Source organism: Trachemys scripta, chromosome 3 (assembly GCF_013100865.1).
Source record: "Trachemys scripta elegans isolate TJP31775 chromosome 3, CAS_Tse_1.0, whole genome shotgun sequence".
Taxonomy (NCBI): Eukaryota; Metazoa; Chordata; order Testudines; family Emydidae; genus Trachemys; species Trachemys scripta.
The window spans coordinates 111,322,942-111,344,541 of record NC_048300.1 but is presented as its reverse complement, the minus strand read 5'-3'; the positions used below and the strand labels follow the sequence as shown (position 1 = coordinate 111,344,541).

General features: G+C 39.7%; 1 protein-coding gene across 2 annotated transcripts in view; it reads left to right on the top strand.

Moving 5' to 3' along the window:
- The window catches only part of RNF217 (ring finger protein 217), a 111,602-nt gene that overhangs the window by 34,623 nt on the left and 55,379 nt on the right, over nucleotides 1–21,600 (top strand). For both annotated transcript variants that reach the window (XR_004645138.1, XM_034765747.1), the window contains exons 2-3: nucleotides 370–603; nucleotides 8,461–8,625. Coding sequence is in view for 1 of the 2 variants with exons in the window: in XM_034765747.1 (XP_034621638.1) it covers nucleotides 370–603; nucleotides 8,461–8,625 (399 nt within the window). In the remaining variant the exon portion in view is untranslated. The remainder of the gene's footprint in view (nucleotides 1–369; nucleotides 604–8,460; nucleotides 8,626–21,600) is intronic.

Genomic DNA, 21,600 nt, shown 5'->3' with positions numbered 1-21,600 from the left:
TATCTTAGTAAGATGTAAAATGAGGAACAGCTAGACTGTCTCTCTCAGTAGCCAATATAAAAGATAAATGTTAGAATATAGCCTCACTGGCACACATACATATGCTTTGTGCATGTGATGTAACTGATGTGGATGTGACAGAAAAGCAAAACTTAATATTTTCCAGAATGTGTTCAAAATAAACTTAAAATAAAATGGCATGTTTTGTTAGTGTACAGATAGCTAGAATTCAGAACAAATGCATTTTCTTGTGCAGTTCACAAGATGTTTTGGAAATGCTTTACTTTTTGCATAGTAGACATGGAATACTTACTCCACAGCTATCTGATCTCTTACCTGGTAATTTTTTACCCTTCTATTTACGTGCAGGTGCAGCTGGGACAGGCAGATATAAACTGTCCAATCACAGAGTGCAGTGAATACCTGGATGAAACAACTGTCCTCTACAACCTGCCACATGATGACATCATCAAGTATAAATACTTCCTGGAACTCAGCCGTATTGACTCCAGCACCAAGCCATGCCCTCAATGCAAACACTTTACCACTTTCAGGAGGAGAGGTCACATTCCAACCCCAGCGAAATTGGAGAACAAATACAAAGTGAGCATGCTCACCAAACCTATGGATTAGATGACACAGCTGTGAGCAGCAAAAGTAGGACAGCATGTGGTGGGCATTAAATGGGCTTTCCTCCATTACTGGAGCCTAATGTAAGCTGTGATTTAGAATATGAATCTATAGTATGATACCTCTGAATAACTGGTCAAGCCATGTAACAGTTCAGTTGTCTATTTAAACTTTCTTGTTATCATTTATTTCTTGTGGTGGTAGAACAGTTTTGGCCATTAAATTTTCATGGTATCTTGAAAGATGACTGAGCCCTTCACTTTCCTCTGTGCACTAACTGAACATCAGTTTGATCAGAAAAGAGGTAGGGGCTCTAAGATTGACTTTCATAATTAACCAGAGTTTTTAGCCACACAACTCCAGTCAACTTCTCACAATTATCAAAAATGTTTAGGTACAAGTATAAAGCCCTATGTGTTGGGGAATGCTATGTTGCTCATTTGCTTATAGGTGCAACTTTTTATTTTTTTAATGGATAAGTGTTTTAAAATTCCCAAAAGGTAATCTAATTATCAGTTGCTTAGAATTCTCCATTATCCTATTGAGGAAGGTATGATACCGGAGTGTCAAGGAAGGTAGAGGTGAAAAAGATGTATCAAATATTTATCTGTCCTCCTGTCATGCCAGAACATAATACTCTGAGAGGGGATTTACTGGGTATTAAGATGATGACGGTACATATGCTCATAGCCAAAAAAGCAAAGTGCCATCCACTGTGCCTACAGTTTGACTGAAACTCAAATGCATAATGCAAAAATGACTAGTAATAGGCAACTACTGTCCAGTCGCTTGTACGAGTCACTTGTACTAGATTTTCTCAAAGTTGCTTAACATTCTGAGAGCAAGTGTATGTGTATGATAAGTGATTAAGTTTTAAACGTGTTTACAACAGTGGGCATTAAATATTTTTGGGGAGAAAAAAAAATCCATATCTGAGGAATAGTGTTAGTTTAATCTTTAACACTGCTCTCCCCCCCCCCTTTTAATTTTTTTTACTTAATTTAAATCTTGTTGCTTCAGAAAATTTTTTTTTTTTTTTTTTTTTTTTGTCGTCACCATTTTGAGGAAGCAACATGTAGGATGACAGTTATTACACATTTTTCACAACTATTTTACTCATTTCCTCTTTCTTCACTCTCCCTTTCCATGACTTTATGGTAAAATACTAAAGATGACAGCACTTTTTTATATAGTAGAGCCACATTTTTATTAGTTTATTTTATTGGAGCCTACTTACTGCCATTTACATATTATTGGTAACCTCTAAATAAGCTGCAAAGATGTGTAGCATGTTCTGTGCCTTGAGTCACCACCATTTGTGCTAGAAAGCCCTCTATGGTGGCAAATGGCAGAGTTATTTCAAAGGGCGACATGATTCTGGGCATGACACTCAAGATATCATCCTTTGTCTTCTGAGTATTTTATCAGTTAATTTAAGAAACATTTGTTAGTAAATGAAAGAAAACTACCAGCTCACGATTAAGAATATTGTAACTTGCCTGTCACAATCACTGTTTTTGCTTCTTGCTTTAATGACAATAATACAAATTTTCCAGTCTGTGGAATATGCTGGTGTCTCGTTGGGTTTCAGGTCACTCACGATGTGTCTACACTGCAGCCAGGAATGAGCCTCCTTGCCTGCTTGGACAGATTCATGCTAACGGGGCACTAGCTATAGTGATAAACGTATCAGTATGACATTGTGGCTTGGGCTTGCGCTCTCAAGCCTACGGGGTCGGGTGGGCTTTACAGCCTGAGTCGCAACATCCATACTGCTATTTTTAGCGTGATAGCTCGAGCCCCATTAGCATGGGTCTGTCCACCTGCCCTGGGAAGCTCGCGCCCAACTGCAATATAGACACATGCTCAAGGGAAGCTGGATTCACAATGACAGCTTCCTGGGCTGTGACCAAGCTGTGCTTATCAGCTTAGTTAGGAGTAGTGTAAAGGTATTTGTCATCTTTACCCCTCCCTCTCAAAATCCTCAGGCACTCCAGCCATCAGGCTTCTTCAGAGCATAAATTAGAGCAGCCTTACAACAGTTGTATTTTATACTATCTGTCCATGTCCCCAAGGGACAATTCAGCAGCTGAATATCGCTGAGGTAGAAGGACACACTGATCACAGTGCTTACACTTCTAGTCTCATCCTAGACAGGGAGTGTCACTAAGTGGCCTATTAAGCTCAGTCTAGGGCTTATAGGAGAATGAGGCATAATATATGTTTTTTTGAAACTGTAGGCATTTCCCCAAGGAATGTAGAATTAAATATGACTGTGTGAAATAAAGCTTCATGGTAACAGTTCTTTTGTTACATTTATCCTTGTTGGATAGACCACTACATTTACAGTAGAACCTCAAAGATATGAACACCAGAGTTCCGGATTTACCGGTCAACCAGTCACCCTCTGCAACTGGACATAATCAGGCAGCAGTGTGGGGAGAGAGACACGCACGGAAATACTTTATTACCTTGGGAGCACCAGGTTCAGGGCTTTAGATGTGTGTGTGTGTGGGGGGGGGGGGGGGGGGGACACGCTGAGGCTCGGGGTTTCAGCCCTGTGAGGGGATACTGGGGCTTGCCTTTTAGTTACAAATGGAGCACTGGGTCCGAGCCCCAGCATGCACACGTGCTTCCCCCTCCCCCACCCACACACCCTGAAACCAGGAGCGGAGTCATGGGGAGCCCTGGCACTCCCCTTCCCCCGCAAGGCCAGAAGCCGGGAACAGAGCCACAGGGCTTAAGTCCAAGCTCCAGCGCTCCCCCAGCTCTAAAGCCCTGAGCCCTGATGCTCCTGAGGGTCAGAAGCCATGACCCCCCACTGCCCGGAGCCCTGACACCACTCTCCCTCTCCCCCCCGTGGCAGCCCCAAGGTGTGCCTCCCCCCCTCCACCCCACCCCAGTGGCTGAAGTCCGTAACGTCTTGTTCAGAGTTACGGACAACCTCCATTCCTGAGGTAACTCTGAGGTTCTACTGTAGCTTTATAAGTGTTCTTCCGCTTTTTTTGTAGACTTGGTCTAAGATCCATTTGGTAAGTCTGGACTTGCTGGATTGTGTTCCCTCAGAATGACTGAAAATCATGCCTTTTCACTTTTCCTTGTGTAATTTGGTAAAAAGCAGTAATCTTTCTGTGACAGAGTCCTCCAGATGGAAATACTTGAAAATGGCAGCCTTTGGACAGCTTGCTCACATGAGCTATTCAGGTCACCTGTTTTTGTTTCTACTAGTTGCACTTGAAATAAATGGCTGGTTGCAGGTCTGGTCATCTGTCTCAGTGCATATGAGAGTAGCTGCTCTGTTTGCCGTTACTGCTCATCAGATTTTCTGGAATTATTTATTTCTCTCACCAATAAAATGTGTGATGTATGGAGCTCTCCAGTCACTGCTGCTGTGCCCACAAAGATTACCCTCCTGGGCTGCTGTTACTGTGCTCAATGCTTCTTTTCCCTGCTCCTCACTCCATCTGTAAATTATACCAGAGGAAATTCTACCTATTGACCATTGAATAAGTAACAGGAAATATATTGCCTTCAGAAGAACCAGTTTACATATGTGAGGCTTACAGAACATCAGCAGTGGGACTGAAGTCTAGAAATACTGTATCAGTAGTTCATTTTTACTCTGAATAGTAATTCGGGGGAGGGGGGTGGATTTTTGTATCTCTTAGAAACCAAGAATACACTTTTACTAGATGTAAAAAAAAAAAAAAATAGCATACTCACATACTCAAAATAATTAATACAGTTTGAAAACAATTATTACAAATATTCACATACCTTCTAAAACCTAAATTCATACTAATCTCAGCATTGTTTGTTTTCCTTGCTGCAGATGAGTCTTCTACAAACTAAAGCCTAAAGATCAGTTGTTGTTGATTGTATTCTAGCAATGATTATTAGAGACATCAATCAAGATCAGGGCCCCATTGTAGTAAGCACTCTATGAACATAGAGTTAAGGGACACTCGCTGCCCTGAAGTTTAGAATTTAATTCAGGGGTTTCAAACTCATTTTGTGGTGTGGGCCTAATTACCCATTCAGGCAGTGGGCTGGGAGTAAAAGGTGTTAACTGATTTTTCCCAGAATCAATAGAGTTCTGGCCACTGGTGCCTAGAATGTTTCCTTTGAATTTTGGAATTGATTGGTTAGGGGGTTTACAAGTTACTGCATTACAGATAGACTGAGAAACACTCGGCAGCAGTTGGCCAAGCTTGGAAGGCCTTCTAATTATTACAACTGCTGAAGGTCTTCAGTTTTTAGAAGAGGTAACTATGGCTACATATTCATTTTGGAGTGGAGATCACAAACTGAAAAATCACAAATGTAGCACATGTCATTATCTACTGTAGAATACCAGCTCAGCATAGGTTACTACATCTATTAGCAGTGATAAGTGAAAGTTTTTAAAGACTTTAAAACAAGTTTGGAGGACACTGTCTAGGCTGGTAGACCAGTAATTAAAGCTACGAGCTCTGTGTGTTGATCTCTAGGGATGTATGCAAACCTATATCAGTCTTCTGAGAAGGTAGGATACTGAAAATAATAAGCATCCTACTCTGCAAGCTCTTTGAACAGCTGAAAATGTCCATATCTTTAAAAAGCAGGCTGGTGACAGAAATGCTTCTGACAGTCAGAGCAATAGGAAGTATGCATGCTTGTTTAAAAACGAGGCACCATGAGACTGACTCCAACAAGAAACCCAGCAGAGGCTTCAATATTTTTAATTTTGTAGAATTTTATCCGGGGAATGTTTGTATTGGGGAGAGATGAGCATAGCTGGAAGGGGAAGGATTAATGTAATCTTTAAATGCAACTTTCAACGTAGGGGAGATACAGGGGCCTGTCAATTTTGTCGTCCGTTTTTAAAATAGGACATATTTGTATCCCTGCATACCTATGGTCACGACCTGGCTATTCTATGAAGTTGTAACTCTGGAGAATGTGTTTCACCTGACTCTTAAAATTTTGTAATATTTTAGGGCAGGAAGTGCTCTCTAAGTGGGTTGTTTTATGTCTGTCAAAGATGAATCATGAAATGACAGGGTTGGAAGTGACTGGATTTGCTTCTGTACTTGCAGAAACAGTCTTATATGGTATTACTTTTCCCATAGGGATATTTAATGTTATTTTTAAAGGGGTCTTATTTAGAGCTCAGTGAAATTTTTCAGACAGAGTTTATTTGCTGAAAAATGTGGTTTTGGTATTCTGCTCTTCTTTGAGTGCTTGCTCATGTCGATTCTATGCTAGATGTGTGCGTACCACGTGCACAGTTCCTGGAGATTTTTCCCTCTGTGGGGGCTGACCTATGCACACCTAGCATGAAATGGATATGAGCAACACATCTTGAAGAAAAACAGTTATGGAAGGTTAGTAACCGTGGTGTTTTTTTATGTTTTCTAAACAAAATATTTTGTGTTTTTTGTTTAGAAACTTAGCTAGATTTATTTTTACAAAATAAAACACAAGTTCCAGGTTGGAAAGTCCACTATTCACCGAACCAAAAAAACCCAATTTTACATTCAGCTCTAAACTTATCACTATGGCATTACTATCTCCATTATGCATTACATTATCATCATCAAAAGTGCCTAAGTGACAGAAGAGCCAAAGATCCATTGACTTGCAGTGAGACCGATGGCTGGTCTACAATGAAAACTTACATCGGCATAGTTACATCTCTGAGGGATGTGAAAAATCCACACCCCTTTGAGACGTAGCTATGCCAACCTAACCATCATTGTAGACAGCACTAGGATGATAGATTTCCATTGCGCTAGTTACTACCTCTCCGGGAGGTCAATTAACTACAGTGATAGTAGAACCCCTCCCGTTTCTGTAGTGAGTCTACATTGAAGCATCAGAGCAGTGCAGCTGTGTCACTAGTGTTTTAAGTGTAGCGATACCATGACGAAGTGCCAAAGTCTCTTTGAAAAATGGGACTTAAGCTCCTCTGTCATGTAAGTTAGAAATTTTACCTAAGGCCAGGAGGTTAAAGAAACAAAAATTTAGTTATTTATAGCACATGAAATTCCTAGCAGAATTTTTTTTAAATATACTCTTCTGTTTTTATTTATTTTTTGTTTTTATCTTGGACATTGAAGATCAGTCCGTTTGACTTTCATGTTCTGATGCACTGTTACCCACGAAAGCTTATGCTCAAATAAATTTGTTAGTCTCTAAGGTGCCACAAGTACTCCTGTTCTTTTTGCGGATACCGACTAACACGGCTGCTACTCTGAAACTTGTCACAATCTGCAATATTTGGATTACAAATGCTGCAGAGAAGTACTTAAATGCAAACAAGCTTTCATTTTTTTCCTAAATAATCATGGAAACATTCCTATTAATATATTAACTCTTTTCCACAATCTTTGTGCTGCCTTCCTTGAAGACTACAATAGTCCTTTAATTACATGATCACCTACTTCTTGTCAAGTGCAATATATTTTGTTTTTACAATGTTGTATGTGTGTATGCAGCATCTTGTAGTACTGTGTAGCAATACTGAGTTCAAAGACTGGAAAATATTATATGTTGAAAGTACTAAGTAAATGACATTTATACAACCTACAGAAAGCAAACTTTCAGTTACTTCATATTGTAGTATCATATAGGCCATCTAACTTAACAGCAAAGTTAACTGTCTCATCCTTTGAATTGCACCTAAGGAAGGCTGTACTTGTTAGAGAGAGAGTATGTAATGCATGACAGCCTAAAATATTAAAATTCATAGTTTACAGAGGAGAACCTGCATCAGAATTCTGGCACTGATTCTCTACCTCCTTGCTTTGTGGTTTTCATTTGTACCTGTGCAAAGTGGATGAAAACACCATTAAATGAGAGCAGTAGGAAGACAGTGTAAGCCCTTCAGGGCTTTTTTGGGCGGGGGGCTGGTCTACACACACATTTTAGAGTGGTTGTGTTACCCCATGGGTACACATTTAAATCTGATTGAATTAGTTGACCTTGCCTCTGTAAACTTATAGGGGCAAGATAAACCTATGTCAGAACACCAAGTTGCAATGGTTTAGTTAAATTGATTTAGAATCCTACCTCACATTAAACAGGTGCAACTTTGTGCAGACCAGACCTTTGTGTTTGTACAGGGCCTAGCACAATAAGTCTGGGGCCTCTAGGTACTACCTCAGTACAAAAACTATTTGCTCTGTGCATATGTAAATTACTACACTAGGTACAGGGTAGTGAAAATGAGGTCTTGTAAATCTTTAAAATGTGAATGCACCATTGTGCGAATCAGAATAGTGAAGGAAAAATAGTAAATGTTACACATCTAATTTAAAGCATTTAAATTGTATTAAAGTTTGTAGAAAAAGCTATGATATTACCTGAAAACACATTATCTATCAGGTAACGAAGGTTTGTACCAAACTGCTTATTCACAAAAGGGCAGAGTGCAGAATTGTGCATTCAACACTAACTTTAGCCCAATCTAACAAAACACTTAGCATTTGAATAATTCCATTGAATTCAGTGGGATTGCTCATGTACTTAAAGTTAAGCCCCTGTTTAAGGATTGGGGCCTTTGAAATCTTCTGATCTTGAGTAATTAATCGTGAAGCTTTAATGTTTTCTTAATATAGTTTCTTACATATAGAATTATAAATTAAATTTGGTACTTCCTTGTATACTTTTTTAAAGACGATCAATCTTTTAGGTTTGTTTGACCTTAGCTGTCATATAAAATTGAGATCTTAATTAAAATTAATTATAAAGGTGTTTATAATGGTGGTGGTGATTTTTTCCACAGACATTCAATGCCCAACTTGCAAATTTGTCTGGTATTTTCTTGTTTCACTTTTGTTTATGCAGATCCAGTGTCCAACTTGCCAATTTGTCTGGTGTTTTAAGTGCCACTCTCCCTGGCATGAAGGTGTTAACTGTAAAGAATACAAAAAGGGAGACAAGCTGTTGCGTCACTGGGCCAGTGAGATTGAACATGGGCAAAGGAATGCTCAGAAATGTCCAAAATGCAAGGTAAGCTATCCTCTATTAGGGCACAACATAAGCTTTCAGAATTGCATTTGAATAATCTAAATAATTATCCAAACTGAGGCTTCTGTTTGTTTAATATTACTTCAGCAAATGTATAATGGAATGGATGCATATTAAGGAGGTGCTGGGCTCCAGCTTCATAAATAAGATTGAGCTTTGAATTTAACAAAAAGGTTGAATCCCTGATTTATGTATAAAGAGTGTATTTTCTACAAAATTATATTGCTTTATTCTCTGAGTTGAGAATGAAATTTCTGGGAATTTACAAGTAAATATGAAGTAAACATTATTCTAAAAATAGGTCCTTTAAGAAATTTAGTACCCCTCTTCGTATTTCCCTTGTAGTTAAAACTCTCTCTCGTGGTTGAAGTATTTTTTAGGATTAATGGTCACTTTTTCATAACCTTTTTCAGTCTCTGCTGAAGAAGAAGCTTTCGGTTAAGAAGAATGTTCTACTTAAGCAAATTTCATTAATTTTCCTCTTTCAAAATGGCCACCTTTTCCCACTGTTCAGATGGGATCGAGGCCACAGGCTGTTCTTAGCAAAGTTGACTACTGTTTTCATTCACCTGAATTTTATGTTGCTCTTCTCCTACTTCCAGCAGCATGGGAGGCCATGACCTTTCCTTAGGGCAGGGTGGTTTTACTCGTATTTATAAACAATGGGAAGTGGAGGTTATTTTGAAAGAGGACATCCTACCTAAGGGCAGCCCTTGATTGTTTGTAGGGGTGATGGCTGGCACTATGAAAATAGGCAGTTCTTTGGAGAAATTCAAAGATTTTATGCACTAGTCTCTGTCATCATAACTTTCAGTTAAGAAAAATAGCAGCAATTATTACCACTTATCCTAAATATTTCCATTTTAAAAAAAGCATTCCCACGACAACAGATCTGCTCACCAGGGAGTCTAAGATGGGGAAACCTTGTGCATGGGGAAGTGTGCAGGAAGGAGGGGGGAAATCTGGTGCGGGAATGTACAGGTATGTTGGGGACAGAAGGAAGGGGGATACTTGATAAGGTAAGGGCGAGAAGTGCTCTCAGGGATTTGACAGGGCGGAAGGGAAGGTAAAATTATAACATACACTCCAGTCGCAATGCGAAGCAACCGTAAACCCAGTTCAACTAGCCAATATAGTGGTGCCTTTTTGTGGTGTTCTAAGGTGGGGTAAAGTGGATACAGCATACTGTGTAGTCTGGCCACAGAAGTGTGAAATAAAAAAATAATTAAAGTTGATACCTCATATTTTCAAATGATTAGAAAAATATTATGGTAACTTTTTCATTGGGTTTCTTGTTTACTGTTCATGTATGAAATTTAATAATTAAGAAAGGGCAATTCACAAAGTACACTTCCTTAAAGTAAAATACATCATATGGATATTGTAACTGTCCTTAAACTCTGGGTTTATAAAGCTTGAAATTTAGAGTTAACCTTACCTTAACATGTTTGGGTTTCTTTTAAAGTAATGGAAAATGCACAGATAGGGCATCCTAACAACCTTAACTCTGCCCTGTAGTGATACTAAGCAATAAATAACATGATGATTAAAATTAAGGCATTTTAGTGTTCAGGGCTCCAGATTAGATTAATTTTATGTTTAAAGACACAAACATTTTGTCTGTTATCTCACATAATGTCACTACAAACACAGAGTTACGGTGGTTTGGAGCCCCGAGCTGAGTATCTGCATACCTTAACGTGTTTGGATTTTATTTTAAGGTTAATCTTAACTCTGAATTTCCTGGGCTTATAGTGCTTAATTTTGGGATAATTACAGCATTTCTAATGCGTGTTGCTCTAAATGACTAATGGAGTTTCAACTCCACCTTGACATTTTTGTTGTGGAATTGATAATAATCAGAAATGTGTTTAAAGTAACTGTGAAAACTGAGCTTTATTTACCAGCCTTCCTAAATCCATATGAGTCCCCAGATTTTTGACAGTAGTGCCAGTTTGGCCTCCTTGAGGTTTTTAAAATCTCTTCTCGCATTGATTTTGGTAAAATTTTCCAAGATCTCTCTGATATCGATATCACCGTCCATTAGTGTCATATTATGCAATGATCATCAACTTTAAAGTAAATCTTCCAGTTCAATAAAGCAATTTTTTTGGCAAGTATTCAAATCTTTGGCTAGAAAACTGCACAGTATTTTAATAGGAAGAGGATGTTTATCAGTATACACTTGAGTTTGTTCTGATTATGGGGAAGGAAATACCCATGATGTCATATTTTTCAGTGAATGGGTTCATGTGTAGTGGGGAAAGACAATTCCACTTCTCAGAACTTTTGCTGCTTTCTCTTCGATTTTCATGGTATCTTTTGTGTGTAGTAAAGGGAACCGTTAACAAAAGTTAAAGCATGTGAACTTGTTAAATTCTCTGTTTTCTTAAATTCAAGTATGTGATATGATCGTCTCTCAGAGCTGGTCAAAACTTTGAAAAATTTCCAAAAAAAGTAAAATATTTCAAAACATGGTTTGCAAGCTCTTATACTTGTTTTTGACCAGCTATGAGTCTCTGCTTATCGATATCTTTCAATATATCTAGGTAGTTATGTGGCCAACATCACCATAATAGCTGAGCATCTGGACATAAAGCCCAAGATTTTTTTAGAAATAGAAGCCTAAAGTTAGTTGCCTAAATCTATATTCAGCATCTGAATAAAGAATCTTATTTTCAAGTGTGCTGGGCACCCGGCATCTCTCGTTGACTTTCATAGGAAGTGTTGGATGCTCAGAACTTCTGAAAATCAGGCCACTTATCTGGGAGCCTAAAGTAAGGGCTCCTGTTTATGGAAAAACTTTGCCAAAGAGTTCAGGGTCCATGTTTAGGAAATAATAATAATCTTGCACTCCTCAGTCTACTGAATTTGGTGGGTTGGGCTATGAAACAAAAGGCCTGGTCCATGCAGAAAAAGTTAGGTCGACCCAACTACATCACTTGGCTGTGAAAAATCCACCCCCATCCCTGAGTAATGTAGTTAAGCCTACCTAACCCCCACCGTAGACAGCGCCAGGTCAACAGAGGAGTTATTCCATTGTCCTAGCTACCACTTCTTAGGGAGGTGGATTATCTATGCCAATAGGAGAACCCCCTCACGTCGTCATAAGTAGTATCTACACTGAAGTGTAGCTGTGCTGCTGTGGCATTTGAAATGTAGACAAGTCCAATGTGTGGGAAAAGTACCTTTGTTAATAAAAGGCCTTCTGCAGTTCAATGACGTTTGTTTAGAAATTCGGTATTTCTGTTGAGTTGTAATCTGTGTATGAGGAAGTGTGACTGTTGTTTATACAATTTTTTTTTTCCCCACTGTGCCAGAGGATGGATGTGGCAGGTCTTCAAAGTTGAATGTTTTGTGTTCTGATTTGAAAGTAAATTCTTGAGGCTGTACTGTCTTTCATGTAGGTCACTCTTTTAATTCATTTTGGTAGTGACTTTCTCCTCTAACTACTTAATATTAAACCAAAGCTGCATTAGTATCTGAGAGGGAATTCTGATTGTTCAGCATTCATCTTTGGAGGAGAAGAGAGTTCTCTAAGCTTACGCAGTCTGACCAGTTTGTATCAAAATATTATTTGTTTAAGCAAGATCAGATCTGTGCAACTGGCAAGTAATAACAAAATAACTGCTTAGAAGGATTGCAAGGTTGCTGTGTTTCTGCTTTTTCTCAACAGTTATAGCACAAAGTACACCACCACCGAGTCTTACCACTTTTCATTTGTAGGTCTCAAAGCACACAGAAAGATCTCAGGAAAGGTGAGCTGCACCACGAAATAGCAGTTGTAACTTTTACAACCTTTTTTTTTTTTTTTTTTGGTATATGAAGTAGTGGGATATCTTGAAGCAGATGGAAATCCCATGTGCAAATTAGAAAAGGAGGGGGGAAGAAGAATCTGCAACTGATGTACTGTTCCATTTGATCTATCCTAACTTGTTCTAGGTCCAGTGCATTATTCTCACTTCAAGTACTTCATTAAAACAGCTTTCTTAGATACTCTTAAGCAGTAACGTTTGTAATGTGATAAGGTCAAAATCAGCCATTAAACCAGGATACTACAAAAAGTAGTGAAGCTTAAATATTAAAAGGAGCAGGGTATTACTGTTTGTTTGTTTTAAGCAAACAAGATTGAAGTATTATCCGTTAAACTGAGAACATATTATGATTTATTTTTAAGTACGGCTATACTTTCTGTACTTCCATTGGATCTTTTTTTGAATGGCTGTGTTTTGCGTCTTCGGGTTTTCCACCAACTCCCTTTCCCAGCAAAAAAAATCCAAATGCTATCCCAAAAAAAAAAAAGTGTGGCCTTTTTTGTGAATTACTTACTAGATCATGTTTTTTTTGTTTTATATAGAAGGACAATGAACATTTTAATGCTGACTGAATATTCTATTAGGACCAAAGAAACAGTGTAAAATGATTTGCATACTGTTATGTGATAGAACACAAACTTTATTTTCATATTCCAAGAACCTGAAGACCAATCTGAATCCCAGTTTAAGGATAAACTGAGGCTTCAGGAACTGGTGATACAGGAAAGGAACTTCACTTTCAGAAATGGATCCTTCCTGAACAAACCCACCAGAACTTCTGTTACCTAGGAGAATGTTAGAGGAGCGTGTGAAAGAGGATGCAGTATTACTTGTATTGCGTACAAGTAGCTTCAGTACAGATACGACAATATCCTGCAATTTCTAGGACAAAACTAATGGAATTAAGTTAAACCTTGTTGAATCGTGGTTAGTTGTTTTTGGGAACTCGTATTAAACATACAAATGTGCTATTTTGGAGTTTTATGTATGAGCGTCAAAGGACTTTTGGGGACAATATGTGTGAAGTGAATCTCCTAGGAAACACTTGGGGTGCGAATCCATCCTTTTGAAGCTGTGCCTTGAGCAGAAAACCATTGTCTGGCTGATTATCTATTCATAGTCTCTTCAAAGGCCCAAACTGGATAAATGAGTGACTCTGAGTGTCATGTGAGGGTTCTTGTGGGTTTTTGGACTGCTCACCTGCCAGAGTCCATGTTGGGGTGATCTCTGGTAAGTTTATTAGCATGTGTGTCGTTCTTGTTTTTTAATGTTTTCTCTGTAATGTTTTACTTGAAGAATAAAATGTGCTTGCTTAGAAAAAGCTGTGTGGTAACTTATAACTGTGGCAATTATATTGTGTGTCTTCTCTGAAGAGAAGACAAAAGAAGCCTTCTTAGCCAGCTTGTCTTTTGCTGGAAATATCACAGTATTGGCAGGGGCCTGTACACCCTGGAAATACCCTAATCAGAAAGATGCGAGACTCCACCCACAAGAGGCAACTGCTGGGGAACTAGACAGCTAGAGTTGGTGCCCTGGATGAACCAGAGGGGGAAATACAGATGTATTTGTGCTGAACTGTGACAGATTCTAAGAGATGATCCTTTAAATGAATCCTACCTAGTATAGCTTTGCAAATAGTTATACGTGTAGAATTTCTTTTTTTATGTACCTTAGGAAGTGTCTAAAGAAATTGCTGTTTACCGAAGAGACTGAGCCAGCCTTCTTCAAAACTAAATTTAGTTTTTTACACACACACACACACACACACACGCGCACACACACACACACACACACACACACCATATTTGATCTGTTGAGAAAGAAAGGGAACCAGGTCTGTTGTGACTAAGAAAAGCTAAACAATAATTTCTTATTGTAGCAAGTGATGTTGGAATGGCATTTGAATGGATTTATGATTAATAATATTTGAATTTCAGTATTTCATTATGGCAATATATTTTAAACCCAGAGTACAATGTTTGCCTAAACTTTAAGCTCAAGTATAGTTTGTCATTTGTTCAGAAACTAAAAACTGTAGCAAAGCAGGGAAGTAAGTTTGACTTCTTTTGATGTAACATAGGCTATGTATAAACTACACACTATTGGTGGTAGCACATAAGGATCATGTAGGTACATGCATTAGTGAAAAGCAGGCTGCATCCACACTTCGGGGTGTAGGTATGGGTGTCATTGAAAGGCTGCGGCAGGGGAGAGGCAGTGGGGAAAGACTTCAGCAGCTCCCTGCTGCTGGAGCTTTGGCTCTGGCCTGAGGGGAAGCCACAGGGAAAGTGTCCAGCGGGAAGCTGCTGGAGCCCTTCCCTGCTGCCTCCCCACTATCAGAGCCTTTTCCTGCTGCTGGAGCCTTTTCTTGCATCAGGGAAAGATTCCAGCAGCAGGGAGGCAGCGGGACACTATGCTACTAAAAATAGCTTTGTAGACTGGGAAGGCACTGCTTGGGCATGTAGAGAGCCGTGCTGGGTACATACCACATGGTTCAGGCCTGTCTATACTTCCTAAGCAGTGCCTCACCATCTGTAGTGGTATTTACACCCGTGCTAGGGAGGTACTTATTGTATGTACGCTACACACCACAGTAAAGAGTGCAGTGTTTATGTACCCAAAGAGACAAACTGGTTATTCTCATCAGGAAGGCATAATGTAAAAGTATTGCCTCCAAAGGGTACCATCTTACAAGTTCTGCCTCATTCTATGAGCAGGTAGGTATTGGGGGAATGCTGATGTGACCCAAGAACCTCTTAATGCAAACTGCCAAAGGAGGTGTAGAGGGAATACAGGAATGTCATGACTCTGGTGTGTGCATTCTAGATCACCAAAGAATGTCATGTAAGGTCTCAAATGAAAACTGGTGTCACACTGTTCATTATTCCATTGTGAAGTGCATGTACAGATATTGTGGAAGGAGTTGTGTAGTACTGAAAATATGTTCTTGAAGTCTGTATCCTGGTACTGGTCACTGGCAAAGGTGAAAAACAGGATTTCTGTCAGATGAGAGATTTATCCATCTATTTGTTTATATGTAAATTGAGTGTTGTCTCATTCGCAATGGTCTTCCTATCACGAATCTGAACTAAATGCAAATGAAGATTGTCAGAATTTCAGAACGAAACTAACAACAGGAAGAGTTGGGGGGAGAGAACTTTGTCTAGAGGTGCACTCTAAAGGTTTGCTTGACTATATTTGTGAGGCAGAGAAGACAGCTGGGCACCTTTCACTGAGGAAGTAAAAGGACCGCAATTTTTCTTCAGGAAAAAAGGGTCTCAGGCAGCCTTGGTTGAAAACACTGAGGAGAACTTTGGGTAAGATAAACTTTAGACAAGTGAGTAGCTTGTTAGTTAAGGTTTAATTTTTAGGAAGTGTGTTATGATTTTGCTTTATATGGTTATATGTAACCATTTGTTTCCAATATTCTTACTCGCTATTACTTGAATCTCTGTTCTTTGACAGCAAATTTATTCTTGTTTTCATTCTCAATACATCAGAGTGCTGTGGTTTTAAGCAAAGTGCTGGTACTGAGTTGAATTTTACAAGCTGATGTGTACCATTCCTTTACCAGCGGGTCTGATCATTCTGAGTGTGTTCAGTGGATAAAGGGCTGGACACTCTAGCAATGTTCCAAGTATTTGGGGGTTGCTGTGTGCCTGTCACTATCTGTATAGAGAGAATAAGGCATAGAAGCTTGGAAGGTAGCACTTGTGTTGCCAGAGGCTGTTGGTTTCAGGGAACTGATTCACAGCAGGCGATAAGATTTACTCATGCTAAGGGTAAGTGATGGTGAGGAACCTCACAACCCTGTGGAGCATTACAGCTGATTTATTAGTTGTGGTGCAACTTTTTGTAAAGTCAGCATATCACCAATAAAATGTTACCTTATTTATGCATTTTTTCTGATTTTTCTTAAGTTGGTGGGTGTTTTTAGTGTTACAAGAATGTTCCCTTGGGGAATATCTGGGGAGATCTATAAGAGCATTTCTTGTTTTCCAACATTTTGAGGTAGGTGTTCTGGAATTTCAACAGAGCAGAAGGCACCATTGGGCGGCCACAACTTTAATCCCACCTTAAATTTTTTGAAAGTGAATACTACCTTACTGTGTCTGACTGAAACATTTATTTAGGTGTAGCTGCTGCCTACAGGATATGCTTACACAAGCAAGCAAAAACATGTGCTATCAAAACACAATATGTTATATTTAGCCTTTCACATTTGTAAATGATAACTAAAATGGCAGGATTGGGGTTTCTTTGGATTCTGTATTACATGATTTATGACTAAATAATTTGTTAGCTTTTTTTAACTGATCCTGTGTGTTCTGTTTTGGGATACCTAGTGCAGTGTGACTTTCTGAATAGTTCTGCTTCTTGGTGAAAAGTCCTGGGTTTATTTCAGTCAGAGAGGTCTAGAGCAGTATAAAATCTCCTGTATACATATCCGATGAAAAGGAATATAATTAGTATACCCGTTTCCTCAACCAAAAGTTTTTGAAAATTCTTGAAATAGTATGGTTAAAAACTCCCCCACAAAATTCCCCTTCTTCCTCAGATGTAGTTCCTATACAATAAAACAAGGAAGTGCTGTATGTAGAAAATGTGAACTTGCCGGGGATTTTAGGAGAAAACACATTTTAGGGTGACAGAAGAAAACTTTAAAAAGCTGGTGAGTTACAGTTGTGGAACTTTGAACAGCCGAAGGAAGTTAAGTGAACAAGAAAACTGGTACAAATCAGGACATATTTACTCTTTTTTGTGGATCAGATATTCAAATTAACATGAGTATCATAAAATAATCCAGAAAGTTGACTGCTGGGTATTTCCAGTTGAATCTTTTAAGGAACTCTCTGGGCTCCTTTTTATTGAGGGAAGCGAATTAGTGCAGATATATGAAAGGATTTAAATCTACAGCGGGTTTCCTTTCTGAAAGAAGTGTAACAGAGGTTAGCTAGTCATTTATGACACAGTAAAATTGTTTGAAAATGTTTGTCTGGAGGATTTTTTTAAGGGCTCTTTCTTTAAAGAGGATGTTTATTGGATGGAAAGATAGTTATGGTGGTACAAAAGATGGGGAAGAAGCTTAACTTTTCAGCTGATAGCTCATTAAGTAACTTGCTCTAAAATATTGTTCCCTAGAAATTCTCATTTAGCCAGCAGAGCAGGTGATCAGGGTGGTTCGGAGTGCCAGAAACATTTTGATTGGCAATTCCTCCCCACAACTAGAGTCAGCCCTGTTAGCCAGCTCATATATACTGTAAAGAAATATGCAGTTATTTATGTGTATTACATAGTTATAAAATAGCCATGTAGATGTTTAGAGATCTATTCCAGACTCTGCCACTGATTCAATGCGACATCCTGGCCAAGTCATTTAGCTCTGTGGTGCGATTTGCCCATCTGTAAAATGGGTATAATTTCCTACCTTCTGTAAAGCACTGTTGGATACTTGGATAAAAGTGCTATGTAGGCTTAATCCTGTAATATGAAGAATGTTCTTTGACTTCAGTGGGAGTTAAGGGTGCTCGTTGCTATGCAGGGTTAAGCCAATAATAGATTCTTCAGAGATGCAAACTGTCTTCTGTTTGGTTATTCTCCTTTCTCCATTTCTGTGTTGTCTTCTATAACAAAGAAATGAAGCAACTGAAATGTACTAATTATAGCAAAGTGAATTTCTAGGGCTGCACATTCCTTGTGGTGGCATGTCATACTCCTGCTGTTTTGCCCAATAGGGTAGAAACATGCAAATGACATTTGATCTATTAACAATCACTTTTCCCCAACCGTTAGCTGCATGATCCATCTCCACTGGAGGATTATAGAGGGGGAGGGAGAAATACCCATCTGAACCAGAGCTGAAGTTTATCAAATGAAATGTCATTTCTGAATTTCTAAGCATCCTGACTGAATTATACAGACTTCATCTGGCACTGTTAGTCTCTGCATGTGATATGAAGCTCCAGGAACAATGTTAAAGATGTGTAGCCAATTTTTTGAAACTAACCTGAATAACAATAAAGTGGTACATTTTGAAGAAAATGTTTTACAATTGAAAATACAGTCCCTGGAGAAAAAGTGAAGCCAGTTGCTTCAAAGTTACAGCTTTCAGAGGCACTTGTGTACGTATTCTTGGGGATGTACACTCAGGTCTGTGTAATTTCTTTTATTGTTCCCTCTAGCCTCTGCAGGTTTATCCCATGTTGGCCTCAGTGAGGAATCTCAGTTCATTTCTCAGACAGTTTTCTTTGGAAATTAGGGACAAGTATATATATTGCATGTGGAGATATTTAGCTTTTATCTGGAAATAAGAAAACACATCTCACAGTTATAGTATGAAAGTTTCCTTCTTATGTTGTAACATCCCTGCAGCCAAAAAAGGAAGATCAGGAATGGTGCGGGTCCACTGCTCAATGGAAAACATGAGCTGGGAATGGAAGATGTTAGGAAGGCAGAGCTGCTACATGCCTACTTTGCTTCAGTCTTCTTACAAAAAATAACAAGTGACCAGAAGTTACCATAGACAATAAAGGGGAAGGGATGCAGATTGGGATAAAGAACATGTTAGAGATCTTCTGACCAATTTGAATGAATTCAAGTCAGAAGGGCCTGATGCTGTTCATCCCAGGTACTGAAGGAATTAGCTGAAGAAATCTTGGTACCACTGGCAATAATATTTGCAAATTTATGGATGACAGGAGAGGTCCTGAAACACTGGAGCAGGGCTAACGTCATGCCTATCTTTTAAAAAGGAAAAAGAAGGAGCCAGGGAACTATAGACCAGTCAGCCTGACTTCAATACTTGGGAAACTACCAGAGCAGTGTATAAAATATTCAATTTGCAAATACCTGGAAGTTGAATCGGTGATCACTAGCTGCCAGCATGGATTTACTAAGAACAAATTATGCCAAACCAGCTTGATTTTCTTCTTTGACAGGGTACATGGTTTGGTGGATAGGGGGAAAGCAGTGGACATAATATACCTGGACTTCAGCAAGGCTTTTGACACAGCCCCACATGACATTCTGAAAAGTGAGCTGGAGAAATGTGGAACTGCGATTTAGTGAATACATAATTGGTTTAACAACCACAAACAAAGAGTGTAACTATTAATTGAACGATGTCAGATTGGAGGGAGGTCTCAAGTGGGGTTCCACAGGGATCTGTTCTGGGTCCAGTGTTATTTAACATCTTTATTAATGGCCTAGATGTAGGAATGGAGAGCATACTGGTCAAATTTGCAGATGCCACAAAGCAAGGGGGGGGGGGGTGTTGCCAACACTTTAGAGCATGGGTGGGCAAACTTTTTGGCCTGAGGGCCACATCGGGGTTGCAAAACTGTATGGAGGGCCAGGTAGGGAAGGCTGTTTCTCCCCAAACAGCCTGGCCCCCGCCCCCTCCCACTTCCCGCCCCTTGACTACCCCCCTCAGAATCCCCGACCCATCCAACCCCTCCTGCTCCTTGTCCCCTGACCGCCCCCCCCGAACCTCCTCCCCATCCAACTGTCCCTTAATTGTCCCCTGTAACCTCCTGCCCCTTATCCAATTCCTCCCCCCCTTACCATGCTGCTCAGAGCGGCAGAAGCTTGCAACCCCGTCGCCACTGCAGAGTTACTGCAGGGGGATGGGACAGCAGGGGAGGGGCCGGGGGCAGTCTCCCTGGATGGGAGCTCAGGGGCTGGGCAGGACAGTCCCGTAGGCCATAGTTTGCCCACCTCTGCTTTAGAGGATAGAGCTAAAATTCAGAGGGATCTTAATAAATTGGAGAACTGGGCTATAGACAACAAAATGAAATTCAACAATGACAAATGTAAGGTGCTACCCTTAGGGAAGAAAAACCAAATGCACAAATACAGAATGAGAGATAACTCACTTGGCAGCAGCACTGTTGTAAAGGATCAGGGAGTGGTGGTGGATCACAATCTTAATGTGATGCTGTTGCAAAAAAAGCAAATGCCATTTTAGGTTGCATTAACAGAGGCCTAGCATGCAAGTCATGGGAGGTGATAGTATTGCTCTACATGGCGGTGGTTAGGCCTCAGCTGGAGTACTGTGTCCAATTTAGATCACCACTATATAGAAAGGATGTAGAGAAACTGGAAAGGATCGAGAGGTGAGTGACAAAGATGATCAGAGGGATGGAATGCCAACCATATGAACAAAGGCTGAAGGAACTGGGTATGTTTAGTTTGGAAAAGAGGCCATTAAGGGGGGATCATGATAGCGGTCTTCAAATATTTGAAAGGCTGCAATAAAACATATGGAGAAAAGTTGTTCTCTCCTACCACAGAGGGCAGGACAAGAGCCAATGGGTTCAAACTACAGAACAGCAGATTTAGAATAAAATTCAGGAAAAATTTCCTAACTGTAAGAACAGTAGGACAATGGAAGAGACTGCCTTGGGAGGTTGTGGAAGCTCCTTCACTCAAGGTTTTCAAAAGGAGGCGGTGGGAAAGCCATCTGTTTGGATGATTTAGATGCACCAAATCCTGCATCTTGGCAGGTGGTTAGACTAGATGACCCTTGCAGTCCCTTCTAACCCTCTAATTCTATGATCCCCTCAGTGAGGATATTCTAGTTGCTCATCTGCAGAGGCCATAGTAAATTCGGCATTGAGCATCTGTATGACACCGAAGAGCTCCTCTATTTATCTGAGCTTAGACATCCAAAGCAGGGTCATGATACCTGATAAAAGGTGCTTTGGATAATCAAGGTTGAAATATATTTGCTTTGGAAAGAGTCACATCAGTGGTGTGTAGCAAAAATTTCCAATTTGAAGATGCATGCACCTTCAGAACTTGTTAGCTAATACTGGCAGCTACTTCATGACTACCACTGGGAGTACGGCTAGCATGATAGGGCTGAGCTTTGGGGGTGCCCCGGACCAGCTGCCTTCCTGACTGTGGGACTGTGCAGCTCCATGCATATTTATGGAAGAGGAGGATGGAGATGGACAAGGACAGCAATAAGATCATGCAGTGACTCAGTTTAAGTATGTGCATGGGTGAGTTTTAGTGGTTTATTTAAGGGTGGACTTAATATTGAAGAAAGATATTAAAGATATGAGAATGAATCTTCAGGGATAATTCCCTTATTCTTGCATGCTAAGATTTTTTGGGATACTCTTTAGTAGTTTTCAGG